This window comes from Cucurbita moschata, unplaced genomic scaffold, assembly GCF_002738365.1.
Source record: "Cucurbita moschata cultivar Rifu unplaced genomic scaffold, Cmos_1.0 Cmo_Scf00036, whole genome shotgun sequence".
NCBI lineage: Eukaryota > Viridiplantae > Streptophyta > Magnoliopsida > Cucurbitales > Cucurbitaceae > Cucurbita > Cucurbita moschata.
The window spans coordinates 1926371-1943075 of record NW_019268552.1 but is presented as its reverse complement, the minus strand read 5'-3'; the positions used below and the strand labels follow the sequence as shown (position 1 = coordinate 1943075).

At 37.4% G+C, this 16705-nt stretch overlaps 3 protein-coding genes and 1 long non-coding RNA gene across 5 annotated transcripts; 3 read left to right on the top strand and 1 right to left on the bottom strand.

Moving 5' to 3' along the window:
* Positions 1-566: 566 nt before the first annotated feature.
* Positions 567-2981, top strand: LOC111431718 (UPF0426 protein At1g28150, chloroplastic). Its single transcript, XM_023068428.1, has 3 exons — positions 567-779; positions 870-1037; positions 2556-2981. Exons 1-3 carry the CDS (start codon positions 735-737, stop codon positions 2727-2729), a joined length of 387 nt encoding a protein of 128 aa, XP_022924196.1. The 5' UTR covers positions 567-734; the 3' UTR covers positions 2730-2981.
* Positions 2982-4798: 1817 nt separating this feature from the next.
* Positions 4799-7222, top strand: LOC111431558 (BTB/POZ and TAZ domain-containing protein 1-like). The gene is made up of 5 exons (XM_023068242.1): positions 4799-5077; positions 5337-5470; positions 5595-5898; positions 6047-6360; positions 6824-7222. Exons 1-5 carry the CDS (start codon positions 4934-4936, stop codon positions 7032-7034), a joined length of 1107 nt encoding a protein of 368 aa, XP_022924010.1. The 5' UTR covers positions 4799-4933; the 3' UTR covers positions 7035-7222.
* Positions 7223-10531: 3309 nt separating this feature from the next.
* LOC111431557 (protein REVEILLE 7-like) lies at positions 10532-13888 on the top strand. 2 transcript variants are annotated; one of them, XM_023068240.1, is made up of 7 exons: positions 10532-10742; positions 10968-11033; positions 11682-11816; positions 11910-12021; positions 12107-12168; positions 12351-12779; positions 12887-13888. In XM_023068240.1, exons 2-7 carry the CDS (start codon positions 11022-11024, stop codon positions 13586-13588), a joined length of 1452 nt encoding a protein of 483 aa, XP_022924008.1. In that variant the 5' UTR covers positions 10532-10742; positions 10968-11021; the 3' UTR covers positions 13589-13888. The 2 variants fall into 2 exon arrangements, with proteins under 2 accessions (XP_022924008.1, XP_022924009.1); XM_023068241.1 differs by having other exon boundaries at positions 10571-10742; positions 10888-11033.
* Positions 13889-15372: 1484 nt separating this feature from the next.
* Positions 15373-16564, bottom strand: LOC111431424. The gene is made up of 3 exons (XR_002708488.1): positions 16407-16564; positions 16209-16277; positions 15373-16116 (listed from the first exon to the last, which is right to left on the bottom strand). It is a non-coding gene; the product is annotated as an uncharacterized LOC111431424 (long non-coding RNA).
* Between the last annotated feature and the right edge of the window lie 141 nt (positions 16565-16705).

Sequence of the window (16705 nt, the reverse complement as noted above, 5' to 3'; positions counted from 1 at the left end):
TTTTTTTTTTTTTTTTTTTTTTTTTTTTTTTTACTTTTTACAATAACAGAAAAAGGGAATTGGCTGTAAAAGTGGGGCCTACAATGCGGTGTAACCGTGTAAGAATCGCCGATCTGAAATTACAAATCGCTTTGAAAGCTAGCCGAAGCCGCTTTCTCGCCGTTTCTTAACGCTTTCAGCTTTTGGACGCGCTCTCTCTCTCTCTCATTATTTCTTTTTATTTATTTATTTATTTTCTCGAATTTCTCAGAGAATTTTTTCGTATACAGACACAGAACAAGGCTGAATTATTATACTATTTTAACTTGCTGCAGTGTTTTTTGTAATTAAAAAAACATTTATTATTTTCACTTGAGAAGTTACGCAATCAATGAATTATTCCATCTTTTATCTTTATTATTGCGCTTACTCAAAAGCTTTGAACCTTTTGAGCTATGGGCCTTTACCTGAGAGCCCAATTAACATAACATTATTACATGGACCGGACCGGATGTGCAGCGGTTCATCCATTTTGGTAGCTGCATCTGTCGGTTTGTTTTTTCTGGTAGCCGTCTTAAATTAAGCCGAATGTAGGAAGGCAACAAGTCCAAGTGAGTGTTTCTGGAAATGCTTGGCCTCTTGCAAGAAGCAAACGAGGGGGAGTTTTAAGCCATTAACTCATTTCTAACGCCAATATCTTCATCCTCTTCTTCCATCCGAAGCAGCTCCATTTGCGTCATCGGAGACTCTCATCCATGGCCGGTCTTCTTCTCCACTCCTCTTCAACTGCCAGCGTTCTGGTATGCCCATCTCTAATTTTTAATTTCTTTAATCGCTTCGTCTTCCTCTTCTTCGATGTTGCTGATTTTCCTGTTTGATTCTATTGAAAGCTTGGAGGAATGGGGAAATTTAGGGAAGGGAATCGTCATTCGATTTTTTCGCCCAAGAAACCTATGCGTGCTAACCGCCTTCGTCTCGGCTGCAGTAATTCAACGAATGGCATCTGCGCTTTCCTTTTCAATCCTTTGGAGGATCCTGTTGTCAAAGAAGCTCTTAAGGTATTCTATTAACTCTTCCATGAAAAACCCTTCCTCGGTTTTGGCTGTTGTTCTACTTGGATTAAGGTCATTCTTGCTTGCTGAGTCTGGGCAAAATATGGAGGGGTTCATTAATTTCCCTGTGTATTCTCATAGCACTTGAAACACAGATTATCTTTGATAATTGCTTGCCTCTTCGAGTAGAGCATAAACATGGTCACATTTCTACAAGTGCGAGTTAAGATGGATGTATGATTTTTCCAGTCATGTCATTGCTGAAACTATTAGAACTATTTAGGGCCGTAGGGAATCTATTTACTGGTAAAAGAAAGTCAATTTAACCATTTAATGTCTCTGATGAACACGACTGCATAACATAAGTATTCTTGAACCAACTCTTATGATGTGCAAATAATAATCTTGAACTAACTTCAAAGGAGAATGAAAATGTCTTCATGATCTGTAAGGTTGAGAAAAATGCGTCGTGATGTTCATAGCTTGAAAGCCTCTAGTAATAGAGAACTTCAATCACATTCCTCGCTTTTAGGAGGTGTAAAGCTCTTTGTATTGTTTGGGTTTGGGAAAACTTTTGTGAGATCCTACATTGATTGAGGAGGAGAACGAAACATTCTTTATAGGTGTAGAAACCTCTCCCTAACATACGTATTCTAAAAACCTTGAGGGGAAGTCCGAAAGGAAAAGCCCAAAGAGGACAATAGCTGGTAGTTGGTAGGTTTTGGCTGTTACGAATGGTATTAGAGACAAACATCGGGCGATGTGCCAGCGAGGAGGCTGAGCCCTGAAGAGGGTGGACATGAGGCGGTGTGCCAACAAGGATGCTAGGCCCCGAAGGAGGTGGATTGGGGGGCCTCGCATCAATTAGAGAAGGGAACGAGTGACGCTAGGCCTCGAAAGGGGGTGGATTATAAGATCCCACATCAGTTGGGGAGGAGAACGAAACATTCTCTAGAAGGGTGTGAGTCTATCCGACGCATTTTAAAAACCTCGAGGGGAAGCTCAAAGGGGACAATATCTGCTAGCGGTAGGCTTGGGCGGTTATAAATTCAGCTGATTTTTGCCTCGGTGTTTGGTAAGACTGAAATTTTCTGGAACCTTATTGGCATCTCATCACTGAGATCCGTCGTCTCCACCATGGTGTGTTGGCTTTCACACCATGATGTTGCTGAACTGACTATTTGGCACCAGGCTTATCTGAAATATAATGTTGGTTGATTTCCAAATTCCTTACTGCTATGGACAGTGCTGAATACATTTCCATGGAATTGAGGCAGTCCCAATCAGTTGTTGCGACTGAATGTTTGAGAGTTTGTTATTGTTTTTTCATCATTTATAAAGTAAACAAGCTCTGCCAGTTCAAATTCTTACTGTTGCATTAGGATTCTTTGTTAGTTCCGTCTGGAGTATATAGATTAAGATGATGAGGCTCGTCAGCTGGGATATGTGAATTCCTTAGATGAAAATACTCACTCTACTATCAAATGCTTCATATAATGTTAAAAGTAATTTCAATCGTTGTAGGAGCCAGTTGCGTTCGCAGGTGGGCTATTTGCTGGGCTTCTAAGGCTTGATTTGAACGAAGATCCATTAAAGGAATGGGTTAAGAAGACAGTAGAATCTGCAGGAATCACAGAGGAAGTTGACACCCAAGGATCTGTACAAGAGGATGGCCCGACCGAGATCGAGATTGAATGATCCCATGAATATAAACTGGAAAAGTGGGGATAAAAGGGTATCTGATCTGATTCGTCTCAATATTACTATGGCTCCCTTGATTTAGAATAAGAAATGAAATGGTTTAGGAGTTACCCCCTTTTCATAATCCAAATACTCTACGACTTCCTCTAAAAATACTTCTCGATTCAGAAGGAAACGCATCATTAGCGTTTACATATTTTTGCAAAGTACTTTTACACCAACATACGGCTGCACATACTAGTTTTTATGTGAATTTTTTATGGAGGAAGCAAATGCCCATAGAACACAAGGACTTGGCTACTAAAACATCAAGTATAGGACCATCAGTGATTTGCGTCATTCGGTTCACATAATCGAGTTCAAGCCTTAAAAAAACTTTGAAGTTCTTGCACCTCTTGTCCACGTTTTGAGAAACAATTCTTTTCATTTTTATATGATAAAACTCTTTTGCATATCATTACTTATTTTTCTTTTCTTTTTTTTATTTAGTACGGAACAGGATGATTCAATTTTCGAATCTTGAAATATGGCGTATACGCCAATCACTATATGGTTCAATTTTTTATAATATCACAGGACAAAAAGGTTTAAAAAAATTAATCTTATTTTAATATCCAACATTATGGCTAAACCGTCGTCCCAATCCTGAACCATAAATTCCATTCTTTTATTGCAAGTAGAACATAAAGTATGTGTTGTTATTAGTACACGGAAAGCATTTGTATGACAAGTGGGATGCCACATGGGCAAAGGCACTGTGCGGTCGAGATGAAAATAGGTGGGTGAGGTGGGGTGAGGTGGAAAAGCGATTAAAACAGGTTACACGTAGGACAGAAATGAAAGTGCTTCTTCTGAACTCCAAAGGTCATTTTAGCTTACATGGCCTTTTCTTATGAGCATGAGTTGATTTATCCATTCCACGTAGGACCAAAAAGATCGCCCTTCCCTAATTAGATATTTGTTTAGATTCCAAAAAGGTAGGGCCTACGTGGATTATTCTAGAGTTCTTGCTTGGATGTTACATTTTTTATGTTGAACAAGTAAACTCAAACTTTTTGTGTTGTTTAATTGTGTTGTTTAATTGTGTTGTTTAATTGTGTTGTTTAATTGTGTTGTTTAATTGTGTTGAAACTATGGATGGATTACTTTTTGATATAAAATGTAAATTTAGATTTTTTATTTTTAAAAAGCACATTCTTTTATCTTTTTTTTACCATTATTATTTAAGCATTTTCTATTATGTCCACGTCATCAATTTTAATTTTATCCACCACTCTTAGTACACATTCACTAAAATAATTTGAGTAGAGATAAAATAAAATTTTAGTTGATGTAGTTTAAAAAATTAATAACTAAATTTATAATTTTTCCATATTTTCAACGGTTTAATTGAGTACACATAATAATTATCTTCAAAGGAACATGCAATGGAACATGTAATAGCTTTTCATAAATTTTTTATGCAAGTTTGACATTGCCGTTGATTTTATTCTACATCGATTATTTTTAATATTAAAGTCTTAAATATTTTTTTAATGGGAATACCCTAAATATATTAATAACGATGCTACAAACGTGAAATAATTTTTTTTAAAAAAAAAGAAAAAGGCAAATCAGATTTGGTATTATTCTGTTCTAAACTCTTATTTTAATTATTAAACGGTAAATTTGGTGTTTAATTATCAAAATTGATTTTTAATTGATTAATTTTGAAGCGGACAAAATATTGTGATTTTTTGTTTATGAGAAAATGAATTTAAAGTTAAAATGTAAATGAATAAATGGGATATAAATGGATATTGTTATTAATTTAGAAAGAGGGGAAAAAATTAAGGAATTTGGAATTATTGACAGGTGGCAAGGAGATGGAGGAAGGCGTTTGGTGGGCCCAAATGATTTTTGTATATCGCCAAAGTTCATGTATTTTACATATGTTGTAATCTGAATCCCGGACCATTCTCCGAGTCCGAATGGGGCCGACCACTTTCCTTGTACGCGCGTTTTGGAGCGCGTGTTCCTCACGTTTCCCATCTTATCTGACTGGATGCGTCGTCTTCGTTTTCGTGCGCCACTCCATTTCTAAATTCCCTTTCCATCGCCGCTTATATATTTGTATATCCGACGCCCAATGGGTGCCATTCCAGACCCACCTCCATCCATTTTCTCCCTCTCTTTCTCTCGCTTTCTTTACCATCTCCCGCATGGAAGCCCTTCTTCTTCCCTACGAAATTCACCCCCACTCTGTCGCCAAGGATCGGGGACCAGAGTTGCAGGAGCTGCCGGAACCGGACATCCATATCCTTACCTCCGGTGGACTTCGGATACCTGTGCATTCCACTATTCTGGTACTCCATCGGACTTCTTTCTATTTCCTTTTTTTTTTTTTTTTTCATTTTACTCTAAATCTCGTGTAAACTGAAATTTCAACATTGTTTCGCCTTAAATATTGGTTAGTTTCAGTTTGACATGACGGACTAGGGTCCGGAACTTCCTTTTCTTCTTTTTAATAAAATTCGTCGTCTGCGGTTTGCTTTATTTTGCCTTGGATTAGGGGATATGATTTCGTTTCTTTTCGTGTTTCAATTGAATCGATTTGGATTATAGGCATCAGTTTCATCGGTGCTGGAAAACATCATCAACCATCCGCAAAAGCACCGGAGCTCCGAGAAAGTGGTTCAAATTCTTGGCGTTCCGTGCGAGGCAGTCGTTTCGTTCGTTCAATTTCTCTACACATCTAGGTCAGTACGCAATTCCATTACCGAATCGCAAATCGCAATTAGATTTGGTCAATTTTAATTTTGGTAGCAAGTCCAGTCAATCTCGGTAGGCGGATAAGTCTAAATTTGTCGGCGTTGCCTTCAGGTGCACTGAAGAATATCTGAGGAAATATGGAATTCATCTCTTGGCGCTATCGCACGTTTACCTCGTTCCGCATCTGAAGAAGCGATGCAGCAAGCACTTGGCTCGAAAATTGACGATCGACAGCGTTATTGATGTACTCCAACTCGCAAGAATGTGCGATGCACCGGATCTCTCACTCAGCTGTATGAAAATGGTGTCGAGCCACTACAAGGCCGTCCAGAAAACGGAGGGCTGGAAATTCCTGCAAGAACATGACCCTTGGCTGGAGCTTCAAATTCTGCAGTTCATGGAAGAATCCGAATTGGTATAAAATTGTTCATTTTGCTGCCTCCGTTTCCGCTTGATTTATTGTTCTCACGGAGAGAAGACAAGACAAGACAAGACATGAATTCAATTCAATTCACTTCAATTGTTAATTTTGGTCTGCGATTGTTTGTATTAATTATGTGCAGAGGAAAAAGAGATGCAGAAGGCAGAGGAAGGAGCAGAGGGTGTATCTTCAGCTAAGCGACGCAATGGAGTGCTTAGAGCACATCTGCAAAGAAGGGTGCACAAACGTTGGGCCGCGCGACGTGGAACCCACAAAGAAGCCCTGCGCCAAATTCTCGACGTGTCATGGGGTTCAGCTTCTGATTAAGCACTTTGCAACGTGTGCGAAGAGAGTCCACGGAGGAGCCTGCTGGCGGTGCAAACGCATGTGGCAGCTTCTACGCTTGCATGCCTCCATCTGCGACCAATCCGACGCTTGCAAAGTCCCTCTTTGCAGGTAAATTCTCAATCAATGCCCCTCTTGATTTTTTGCGCCATCGCTGGGGCTAAACTACCCTTTTTACAGACATGAAAAAACACCTACTAATCATTACCAAACTTTGATTTGACATGATTCCTGTTTTTATCGTTGATTGACTCATAATTATTTGGTTTGAAACGAAATAGTATGTGGAATTGTATTTGGATTAATTAAATATTGTTGCGGTGGGCGTCTAGGAAGTTTACACGGCTGTTTAAAAGAAAAGAAAAGGAAAAGGAAAAAGTCTTCGGCGGATGCCTTTTACAAAAGCCGAATGATCAAACTTCCATTCCACTTTAGCGTGTTTTTAGTCAATGATGGATTGTTGGGGTATGGAAATGAAAATTGTTGCGCGGTGGTTGGGGAGACCCAATCCAAACAATCCAAACAATCCAATGATGATGATGGACCAAGTTCTAAACTTTGTTGGGTTTGACAGGCAATTCAAGCTAAAAATGGAGCAAGAGAAGGATGGAAAAGAGGATTCGAAGTGGAAGATGCTGGTGAAAAAGGTGGTGTCTGCGAAAACCATTTCCTCTCTCAGTCTTCCCAAAAGGAAGAGAGCGGCAGCAGCAGGGGACACCACGAGCGGCGACCGCATCAGAAGCTTCAGATTACAATGTGTGGAACCAAATGGATCGGTGTTATGAAGAAGAGGTTAGAAGAATGTAATGCTGTGTGTTTAAAAATGGAGAGTAGAGTAGGACACTAGGACCCAGGAGAAACAGAGGCGTTTGCTTTCATCAACTGTTTGTATTTTGTATAGGGAGGGAGGCAATGTGTTGTGGTTGGTAAGAAAATAGGTAGCCAATAAAAAGTCTTTTTTTTTTTTTTTTTTTTTTTTTTTTTTTAGTTTCCCAATATTAAAACTCAGACTGGCTTACAATCGGAACAAACCACCAACTCTTTCTTTCGATGATTCTTGGAACAATTTCAAATTCCAAGAGTTGGGCCAATGGGTTAGTTACTAAAAATAGTAATAATAAAAAAGTCGGGGTAGCCCAGCGGAGATCCAAACAATACTTGGAGTTGAGTCCAGGCCCAACTCCTTCTAGAAGAAGGGCCCAAGAAGCCCAATTGAAGATCAAACTTGAGTAGTGGTATCCGGAGAAAGGAATTGTTTATTAAAAGATAAAAAAAGGAAAAGAAAAGTATGGAGTTGGATTGAAGTGGAAGCAGATAACTATGAATAATACATTTAAGTTATAAGTTTGTTTGGAAGAAGGGAGAAGGATCAAAATCGTGGCTCTCAAATTTTATACATTAAAAAACTCAAATAAAAACAAGGCAGCACAGGAAAGCAAAGCCCTTGTGGGTGAGCCTCACAGTTCACAGACCACTGATTTATGCGTTCTTTTTAATTTATTTATTAAATAAGAACAAGAAAGGGAAAAAAAAACAAAAAAAACAAAAAAGGCACGTGATTGGTGGTCGGATGGCACGGGCTTCCGGCGGATGAGAGAGAGAGAGAGAGAGAGAGAGAATATGCGAGGACAAATATGGGCCTCTAGTTTTGATACAAAGCCATTTACTGGTTTAATTTGGAGGTTTTCGTTTTTTATGTTATTTGGAGTTTTTGAGCCTTTCAGAAGACCAAGGGCTGCTTTTCTCTTTTTTTTTTAATTGGCCTTTTTCACGCTTCAACTTTCGGTCTAAGTTATATCCTTCCCTTCAATTCATCATTCTCTCTCTCTCTCAAATTTGTGGCCTTAAATCTCTCTCCTATTTTAGGGTTTGGTTAGTATTTGTTTGAAGCCTAAACAACCCATCAATTAACAAGACTTTGCGTAACACGATCATTATTCCATCAGACTTCTACTCCTCCTTTTTGTCCAACGATATTCCACTTATCTCCTTTCCAATTTTATGGGGTTTTTATTTATATATAATACTAAAAATACACAAAACACTACAATTATTATGTTGCAGTATAATAACCTTTCAGAAATTCTATTTGTTTTCCTACAATTTAGTTATATAATTATATTCATATTCATATTCAATTGTTAACTAAATTTTACAAACCAAAAAAAAAAAAACAAAAGTCCGTGATCAAACCGCCCTCAATTTTGATTTACTTATTTTTCATAAATTTGATTAAATTTTGGAAAGAGGGATAGAAATAGATAACAAAATATATATATAAAAAATAACTCCAAGTGGGAATAATGCTTATTAATTTAATTTTTAAGAATAAAAACAAAAAATAAAACTAAATGAATATGATTAATGTAAATTAAATAAATGGGCAAATATGAGTGTGATGTAATGAGGATAGGATAAGACGGCAACGTCTCCATTTAAATCCATCTTTTTAAGGGAAAAAAAAAAGGAAAAAGCAGGAAAAGTGCAAAGTGGGTCTTGTGATGACAGCTCATCATTTTATTTTCCACGTCTTTTTCAGAGACCAAACATTTGGAGAAAGACAGCTGTCCGTCTCTCTGCCACACATTAATTATTCTCTTTTGCACAAATTAAAATAAAACAGTCGGTGTTTTTTTATTCAGCCATCAAAATGTTATCTCCTTCAAATTTGGCTAATTTCCAAAACTTTCCCTCGAGATATTTTTTTTAATTTGTTTTATTGCGCCCCAATTTTATAAATTTTATTTATTTTAACTATTTATTTCATACCAATTTAAATCGATTTAAAACAAAATAAACTCTTTTAATTTACAAAAAAGAAAAAAAAAATCAATACTATGGTTGAGCGAAATTCATAAATTTGACAAATATAGCATTAAACCAAAATTAATAACATATCCTATTCCTAGGTGTAATTGATGTTTATATGTTTTTAACCCTACAAGAAATTTCATTTTCAATGACAAGTTATAGCAATGCAAGTAATTTTTTCATTGGCAAAGATAATTTCTTTTAATTAGTTTAATTTCTATGTTTGTGATTCTTACATTAGTGATATATTATTATTGATAAAAATATATTTAATGACAAGCTTACATGTGACTAAACAAACATATTAATGACATGTTTAATGTCTAGCGACATGTTACATGTCACTAGTATATAATTTTCTTGACGCGTATAAGTTTTTTTTTTTCTTCTTCTTCCTATGCAGCATGTATAAAGTTAGAGAATGAAAGTGTACTATTTGAATCATTTATGAGAAAGACTATTGCTATATATGCGAAATAGTGATTTCCACTAGAAACCAAAGAAAAAAACAAAATCTAATCTTGGTGGGGGAGGGGAAAGAGATCCAAAATAGAGAAAGATGTGATGCAAGTGTGTGAGTTGTAAAATGATAGGGTTATTGGGAAGGAGGTGACGGAGAGACAATAATTGGTGGAATTGAATTGAATTTCATACACAGACACAAACACACACAACAAAGATCGGGCTCACATTAAATTCAATTATTTCCCCTGTTTCCATAAGGACGAGACATTTAATATTATCTCTAAATCTTCGTTCAATCATTTTAATACTTCTTTCATGAACTTACCTTTTGTGCACTTTTCACTGAACTTGGTTGGTTTTCTTAAAAGATTTGTCCATGTTCATATAAATCTTATTTTAAAAAGGATTATAATAAACTTTTAAATTCTAGTTTCCTAAATTTAACACTTTCAACATGAAACACCTAAAGGCAGAGTAAGTGATAATAATTAAAAGGGCAAGAAGAGTAGATATTTGTAAGTTGCGAAAAAGAAATAGAAAAAAGGGGTTAAATAAACTTGGTGGAGAAACAACAGAGAGACGGCAAATAAGGAGAGAATAAAGTGGCAATAAGATAGGGAGTATTTGGACGCATAGATAGGAACACATTGAAAATGAAAAAAGGGAAAAGAAAAAAAGAAAAAAGAAAAAAGAAAAAAGAAAACCATCTTCCTATCCCAGTCAACACTGCCCTAAAATATCTAATTTTCAGTTAATAATATGTATTTTTCCTAAATTGGGGTTTTATCCACCCACCCTCCTTCAATATATTTCTCAAATATGTATGTTTTATTTTTATATGAAACTGAAAAATGGTAATAAAAGAGGGCAGAAAATAAAAAAGGTAGGGCGAGAGAGTGACGCGTGTAGGTGGCAAAGTAGAAGCTCAGCCACAAGATTCAGAGGGCTTCTGGAGATTTCCATGTGGAATTAATAAAACCCCTCAAAATATATGCGTCTGACGTGTCGCCCTCTCCCCCTCCTTCCCCTTCTCTTTTCTCTCTCTTTTTTATGCCTTCTCTCTCAAATCCCATCTCCTGCCTTTCTCTCTACTGCTCTCTCCGTTCTTCTTCGCCTTCCCCTCTACTCACTTCTTTCTCAATCTCACCTTCGATTCTCCTTCTCGCTTGAATCTATCCATTTCTCTGCCTTGCTTAGATTCGCCATCTACTAACCAGGTTTCTTTTTTCTACTCTTTACTCTTTAATTTTTTTTTTTTCTATTCTGTGCCTTCCACTTCAATGTTTCCTTCCTTTTTCTTGTGTGGATGTATTTTGTGTTTACTGGGTCTCCTGAGGACTTCAAATTTGGAAACTGATTCAGGAAGTGCTGGTTTTGGAGGAACGGAATGGCATCTGATTAATTCCCAAATCGTGCTGAACTTTTGTGAATTTTAATTTCAGGCACTCTTGGTGGACTGAGATTAAACTTTCTCGCCGGTTTTGCTGCCAGCGCTGATGGGTGTCCAGGTAATCCTACACACTGGTTGCCCTCCTTTCTTTTTATCTTCTGATGTTTTCATGGAAATTTTCTCTCTGGGAGTTGATTGATTGGTCATAGGCTCGTGGGTTGCGTTTATTGTCGTCCCTCTGTTAGGATTTGAGTACCCAATTCCTGTCTTTTAAGTACTCATATCTCACTTCCTGGTTTCTTTTAAATCTCTTTGCCACTTCAGTAACCTAACCCCTGTGGCCCTGTCTTTTACTAACTAATTGACTGCAAAATTGGGCCAAAATTTTGTCCTTTCACTAATTTGGTTGTGTTTTTTTTTTTTTTTTTTATTGCTTGGTTCGATGTTGGGTAATACTGGGTGCCACCAATAGATCCTCTTGTAATTTACAAGATTCCTCCTTTGTTGGTGGATTTATGTTATAAAGTCAACTTTTTTGCCCTTCTTCTGCACTTTTACCTGCCGAGTACTCCTACGGACTTCACTTTTATTTTACTGCCTAACATATTGAGCTATGCATTGCATTGCTACAAGGGTTAGAATGTTATCATTTTATGAAATGGATTGCTGTTAGTTGATGATGGAATTCTAAAACTATCATTAGCTCCAATTTCTTGTGGTCTCTAACTTCTGGTCTTTGTTATTATTATTTCAATATGGAATGTAGGAAAAGAATGAAGGCACACTGTCAAACGGCTCAATTTCTGCAGCTAATAATTTCCTTCCCAAGGATGGGGCACAGTTGGATCCACTGATGCGGGTTAGCTCCATATCCTCCGACAGCAATGAAAATGCTTTGAAGGTAGCAGAATTAACTGCTACGATTTATTCACTTCTCTTTCCTTTCTGGGAGGGTTTGGCTCTGAATTATAATGGCATTTTAATGTATCAACAGGTTAGGAAGCCTTACACTATTTCAAAACAAAGGGAAAAATGGACAGAGGAAGAGCATCAGAGGTTCCTCGAAGCTCTTAAACTCTATGGTCGTGGCTGGCGTCAGATTAAAGGTAAGGCGGTGTGAAATCAGTAATATGAATCTTGGTATTTGCAATACCCAACCCATCATTTAGTGTTACCTTGGTCTTCCTGCAGAACATGTAGGCACCAAAACAGCTGTTCAGATCCGAAGCCATGCTCAGAAATTCTTCTCTAAGGTCAAAAAGTACCTTTTGTTTTCGTGCCCCCAAAAATATATCATTACCAAACAAAATATAAAGGGGATGACAGTGAATTTGTCACCAAAATAGATCGTCGCCAAACCTTTTACGTAACTCCTTACACACTTTATGCACGACCATTCTCACCCTGAAATTTTATGTTGTCTTTTGTGTTTCAGGTAGTGCGAGAGTCTAGTGGCAGCAATGAGAGCTCCATTAACCCAATTGAGATTCCTCCACCTCGACCAAAAAGGAAACCAGTGCATCCTTACCCTCGTAAAGCGGTCGATTCAATTAAGGCAATATCAGTCGCAAGAGAACCCAAGAGGTCTCCATCACCAAACCTATCAGCCGCAGAAAAAGAGACCCAATCACCCACCTCTGTACTGACTGCATTTAGTTCGGACGATCAAATTTCTGCGGTTTCGGAGCAACATAATAGATGTCCATCGCCTATTTCACAAACTGTTGACATGCAGTCAGCTAGAATATCCTCTGTTAGAAAGGGGGAGTTGTACCTTTCGTCAAAATCAAATGGAGGAGAAGAAAAAGGAATGTTATCACTCGAATCATCCTCAGAGCGGTTCTCAGAAGACTCTTTAACTATGGTAATTTGAAATGTCCTTTTAATTTTGTACCTTACTTTCCTTCATGTACTTAATTCGATGTCTAGGATCTGACTATTATTTTTTTTGTCTCGTGCCTAAACATTCAGAAATTCAAGTCAGGATCAGTATATAAGAAAGTTGATAACAAGTTGCATTCTCCAGTTAGAAGCATAAAGCTTTTTGGAAGGACAGTAATGGTAACTGGCGACAAACAACCACCCGGTCATGATTTTGAAGTCACTAAATCTTTGGCATTTGACGGTGACAGTAAGAATACGTGTCAAGCGTATGCTGAGAAGCCTGTTCAGATACTACCTTCAAAACATGTGGATGTAAATTTAGCTCTTGGAATGGATAACAACGGTGATTGGAATATGTCACCCGGTGGAGCCCCTACGAACACCTTAGGGAATCAGGACAAAAGTGTCCCTTATGTGAAAGCCATGCCTAATGCTCCTCAAACTTGTTGGTCTTTGTGTCAAAATGTACCATATTTTTATCTTGCCCCATCTGATCAAACTTCAACTGGAACATGCACTGACCATGTTATGGAAGAAAGGATCCAAGATGACAATTCCCTGGAAAGTTCTTGTGCGGATTCATGTTCTGGCTCCCCGAGTAAGAATGAAAACGAAAACCAGAGCCCCGAAGTAAAATGTCAAGAGCCTTGTCTGGTAGGAAGAGGTAATGCAAATGAGAGTAAGAAGGGGTTTGTGCCTTATAAGAGATGCTTGGCTCAGAGAGATACAAGCTCCGCGCTGATTGTTTCGGAAGAGAGAGAGGGTCGGAGAGCTCGAGTTTGCTTATAGCCTAAGCAACAGATTTAAGGTCGATAAAAGCAAATAACCAACGATGCTTTGACATGGGTTTCTGAGTTCTCTCTTTTGCCTGAGATGGAAAAAAAAAAAAAAAAAAGGATGCCTGATTTGTAGCATATCACATCTAAGGTTAACAGAAGGGACGAAACTTATGGAGTTGTCTCTCTCCAGGCTATTCCTTTTAACATTGGGGGGGATTTGAATGACGATTATTTATTCTGTAAAACAGAACGGTGTTGCCCCATGACTTTTGACATATTTGCAAATCTTACTTCTTGAGGTTTTTATTTCTATCTTCATGATGGAAAAGGTTTGTTTCTCAGCGAATAGAGATTGAAAGAGAGTGCTACGATTCTTAGAACAAACTTGGTTGAACTCCCTAGTGGAAATGGTTCGATTTGAAGTCAAAAAAAAATGTTGGAAGGGTCAAATATTTAATCATACTGAAGGTGAAGAACGAAGAGCACTTCAGGGACAAAAGAATCCAACCTTTCAAGCATCCAATCCTAAAGAATCGTGTTATTAATCCAAAATTATTTTTTTCACTTTCGTGCTTGAAGGATGAAGAAATGATCCAAAGTAATTGGAAAGTCCGTCCTTCCAAGGATGAAGAAATGATTTTCTCCACTTCAAATTTGTTGACAATAAACAGAAGCATTTTCTAACCACAACCCATCCTTGACCACAAAATTAATAATTAGATTGCGTCTTCTTGTTTCAAATTATGTTCCACAATCCCCCGCGGGTCCATGTCTGGTACGGGCACCCCCCAAAAGCCGTCTTAATATTTTTGGAAGTCAACGCTACTCAGGATTTAAGCATTCTTATTCTTGTTACAGCCTGTGATCTTTGACCATAGCCCATGTCTGAGTTCATATTTTGGTTAGGTGAACCACTTGACCAAATCCTCAATACTAATACCGTTTATTTCTAGAGAAAATGCTATTCCTGAAATACACTTCGACCATATCAACATCAAGTTTTCTCATACCAATAACGACAACGCAGAGGCCATCAATGTATGTATTTATATTCCTAAAATAAATAACGGCTCTTTTGAAAATGGATCTGAGGGAAACAATGATCTGTGTACTAACTTTTTAGCTAGAATTTTCTTTAAGGCCTGTAGGGCCCTGGCGAAGCACGGATCTGGATTGTGCAACTTCCACAAAGATCACCCTGCCATCCAAACTAAACCAAAGAGTTTCCCCCTTTAGCCCCCATGAAGCTATTATACTTGAAAATAACATGCACCGAAAAAATTTAAGACAAGATCATCAAAGATCCTTTTTCTATTGAAAAAAAAAACATAATCAGTTGGCACAGATCAAACCCTCCCAGCTATAAGCTAGATTTCAAAATTAGTCTTTTTTTGCTTGAGATGACATCGAAATTTTATCCATGGAATCCGAGATAAGAATATCTTATCAATTCATGTTTCCCAATGAGAAGAGGTGGGGAGGGCATATCCACCGAATAAACCTGAGAATAAGTTCTTTGACTATACATTTCGACAAACATAGTTGTCATTACAAAATTGGAGGAAACCACCACGAGGCCAAAGAGTGCCCCATATTTAACAGTACTTCGGCCAGTTATGGAGCTCGGATACACAAATCGTTCGTTAAAAACACGCATTTACTGAAATACGTATTGTTTGAGTTTACTTCCCTCCTTATAGCAAGGTCATAAACAGTGATCGTTTATGACAAGTCAAGCTAGCAATTAAGGTTTGACCACGATATTTCTCTAATCAATTCTCTTCTAGGTCCATAATAAATTAAACTGAATTTTATTACAATTGACTACATCATGTCGAGTATTCTAGAAACGTTTGATATTTTGGTTATAATGTTCCACAACTGGGAAATGAAGCAATATTAAGAATACATGGATCTCCGATGCTACCTCAAAACTATTATATCCAACTCCTATCTAGATATCTATTCTCTAGCTAAATTTATAGAGAATTTGAAGGGTAATTTTGCTGCTTTGTAATGCCTAAACTAGAGTCCATTTATAATTTTTCGTAGTATCTAGTTGTGCATTCTATAATTGTATATCATAAGGTTGAGGAACTGTACTACAAAGGCTTGCTCAAGATGACAGTTAACGGAACTGAACTTCGCAATTACTAGAGTATAGTCATTTAGAGCTCTTATAGATGGATCTGTCTTCGGCTAAAGGAAATATACTTATGGACAGCGAATCACATTCATTACAAAATCACAGCGAATAAGAAAAGAGCATTAAGATTGGCTAATTCAAATGAGACATCACTTCGCGACGCACACTTTGAGCATTAAGTGGATTTTGGCGATTAAGTCAACAAAAATATAAATTATGAAGACTAAACGCATTTGTAAGAGGTTAGACAGGGTGGAGATTGCAGAGATGGAGGTTTTAAATTACCTGGCGGTGCATTCTTTCAATAGCTTTTTGAGATTCCTCTTCAGTAGCATAACGGAGGAAGGCAAATCCTCTTGGTCAATTGGCTACCTTATCCATCGCCAAATTGACTGAAACTTATCACAATTGGTAATAGTTAGCGCCAAATATTAGCTATTGAATTGTATTAACAAAATGCACCAAATATCAGCTAGTCGACGACCTTATACAAGTTGATCAAAGCTTTTGAAAGCATTTTGCAAGCTCTCTTCAGTAATCTGGAATGAAAGTCCTGCGCGCGCGAAGAAGGAATGATGCAATAAATCCAAATTGTCTCCACAGACATCGTTACCAAAATTACGCCTAAATGAAGTGCAAAATACACAATTGAGAGAAAAAATCAACCACTGACGTAGAGAACCTGCTTGAAGGCGCGCATCATCTTGGAGAAGGCGAAGGTGAATAAGAGACGCATGCCACTGGAAAGAACGGTGAATCTGAAATTGAACGAGTCTTCTTCATAGAGAAGAAGGGGAGTGGCGTAGTACCGTAATTTTTTCACCAGTCCCCTTCTTAAATGGATATTATTGTTATTATTTAATCTTTAAATTAAGAACGATAACTAATTTTAAAATTTTGGACTAAATATTTTACTTTGTTTATAATTTGCACGGTGAAAACTTTTGATGAAAGTATATTGACTGCACGGTATAAAAATAG

What these genes read in the sequence shown, in the direction of transcription:
- LOC111431557 (XM_023068240.1), top strand. An exon ending in GCAATGAAAATGCTTTGAAG is followed by an intron (nt 11,817 to 11,909) that starts GTAGCAGAATTA and finishes ATGTATCAACAG; the next exon opens with GTTAGGAAGCCTTACACTAT. An exon ending in CTCAGAAATTCTTCTCTAAG is followed by an intron (nt 12,169 to 12,350) that starts GTCAAAAAGTAC and finishes TTTGTGTTTCAG; the next exon opens with GTAGTGCGAGAGTCTAGTGG.
- LOC111431718 (XM_023068428.1), top strand. Translation starts at nt 735, where the DNA reads ATGGCCGGTCTTCTTCTCCACTCCTCTTCAACTGCCAGCGTTCTG. An exon ending in CTTCAACTGCCAGCGTTCTG is followed by an intron (nt 780 to 869) that starts GTATGCCCATCT and finishes TTCTATTGAAAG; the next exon opens with CTTGGAGGAATGGGGAAATT. An exon ending in TTGTCAAAGAAGCTCTTAAG is followed by an intron (nt 1,038 to 2,555) that starts GTATTCTATTAA and finishes CAATCGTTGTAG; the next exon opens with GAGCCAGTTGCGTTCGCAGG.
- LOC111431558 (XM_023068242.1), top strand. Translation starts at nt 4,934, where the DNA reads ATGGAAGCCCTTCTTCTTCCCTACGAAATTCACCCCCACTCTGTCGCC. An exon ending in CAATTTCTCTACACATCTAG is followed by an intron (nt 5,471 to 5,594) that starts GTCAGTACGCAA and finishes CGTTGCCTTCAG; the next exon opens with GTGCACTGAAGAATATCTGA. An exon ending in TCATGGAAGAATCCGAATTG is followed by an intron (nt 5,899 to 6,046) that starts GTATAAAATTGT and finishes AATTATGTGCAG; the next exon opens with AGGAAAAAGAGATGCAGAAG.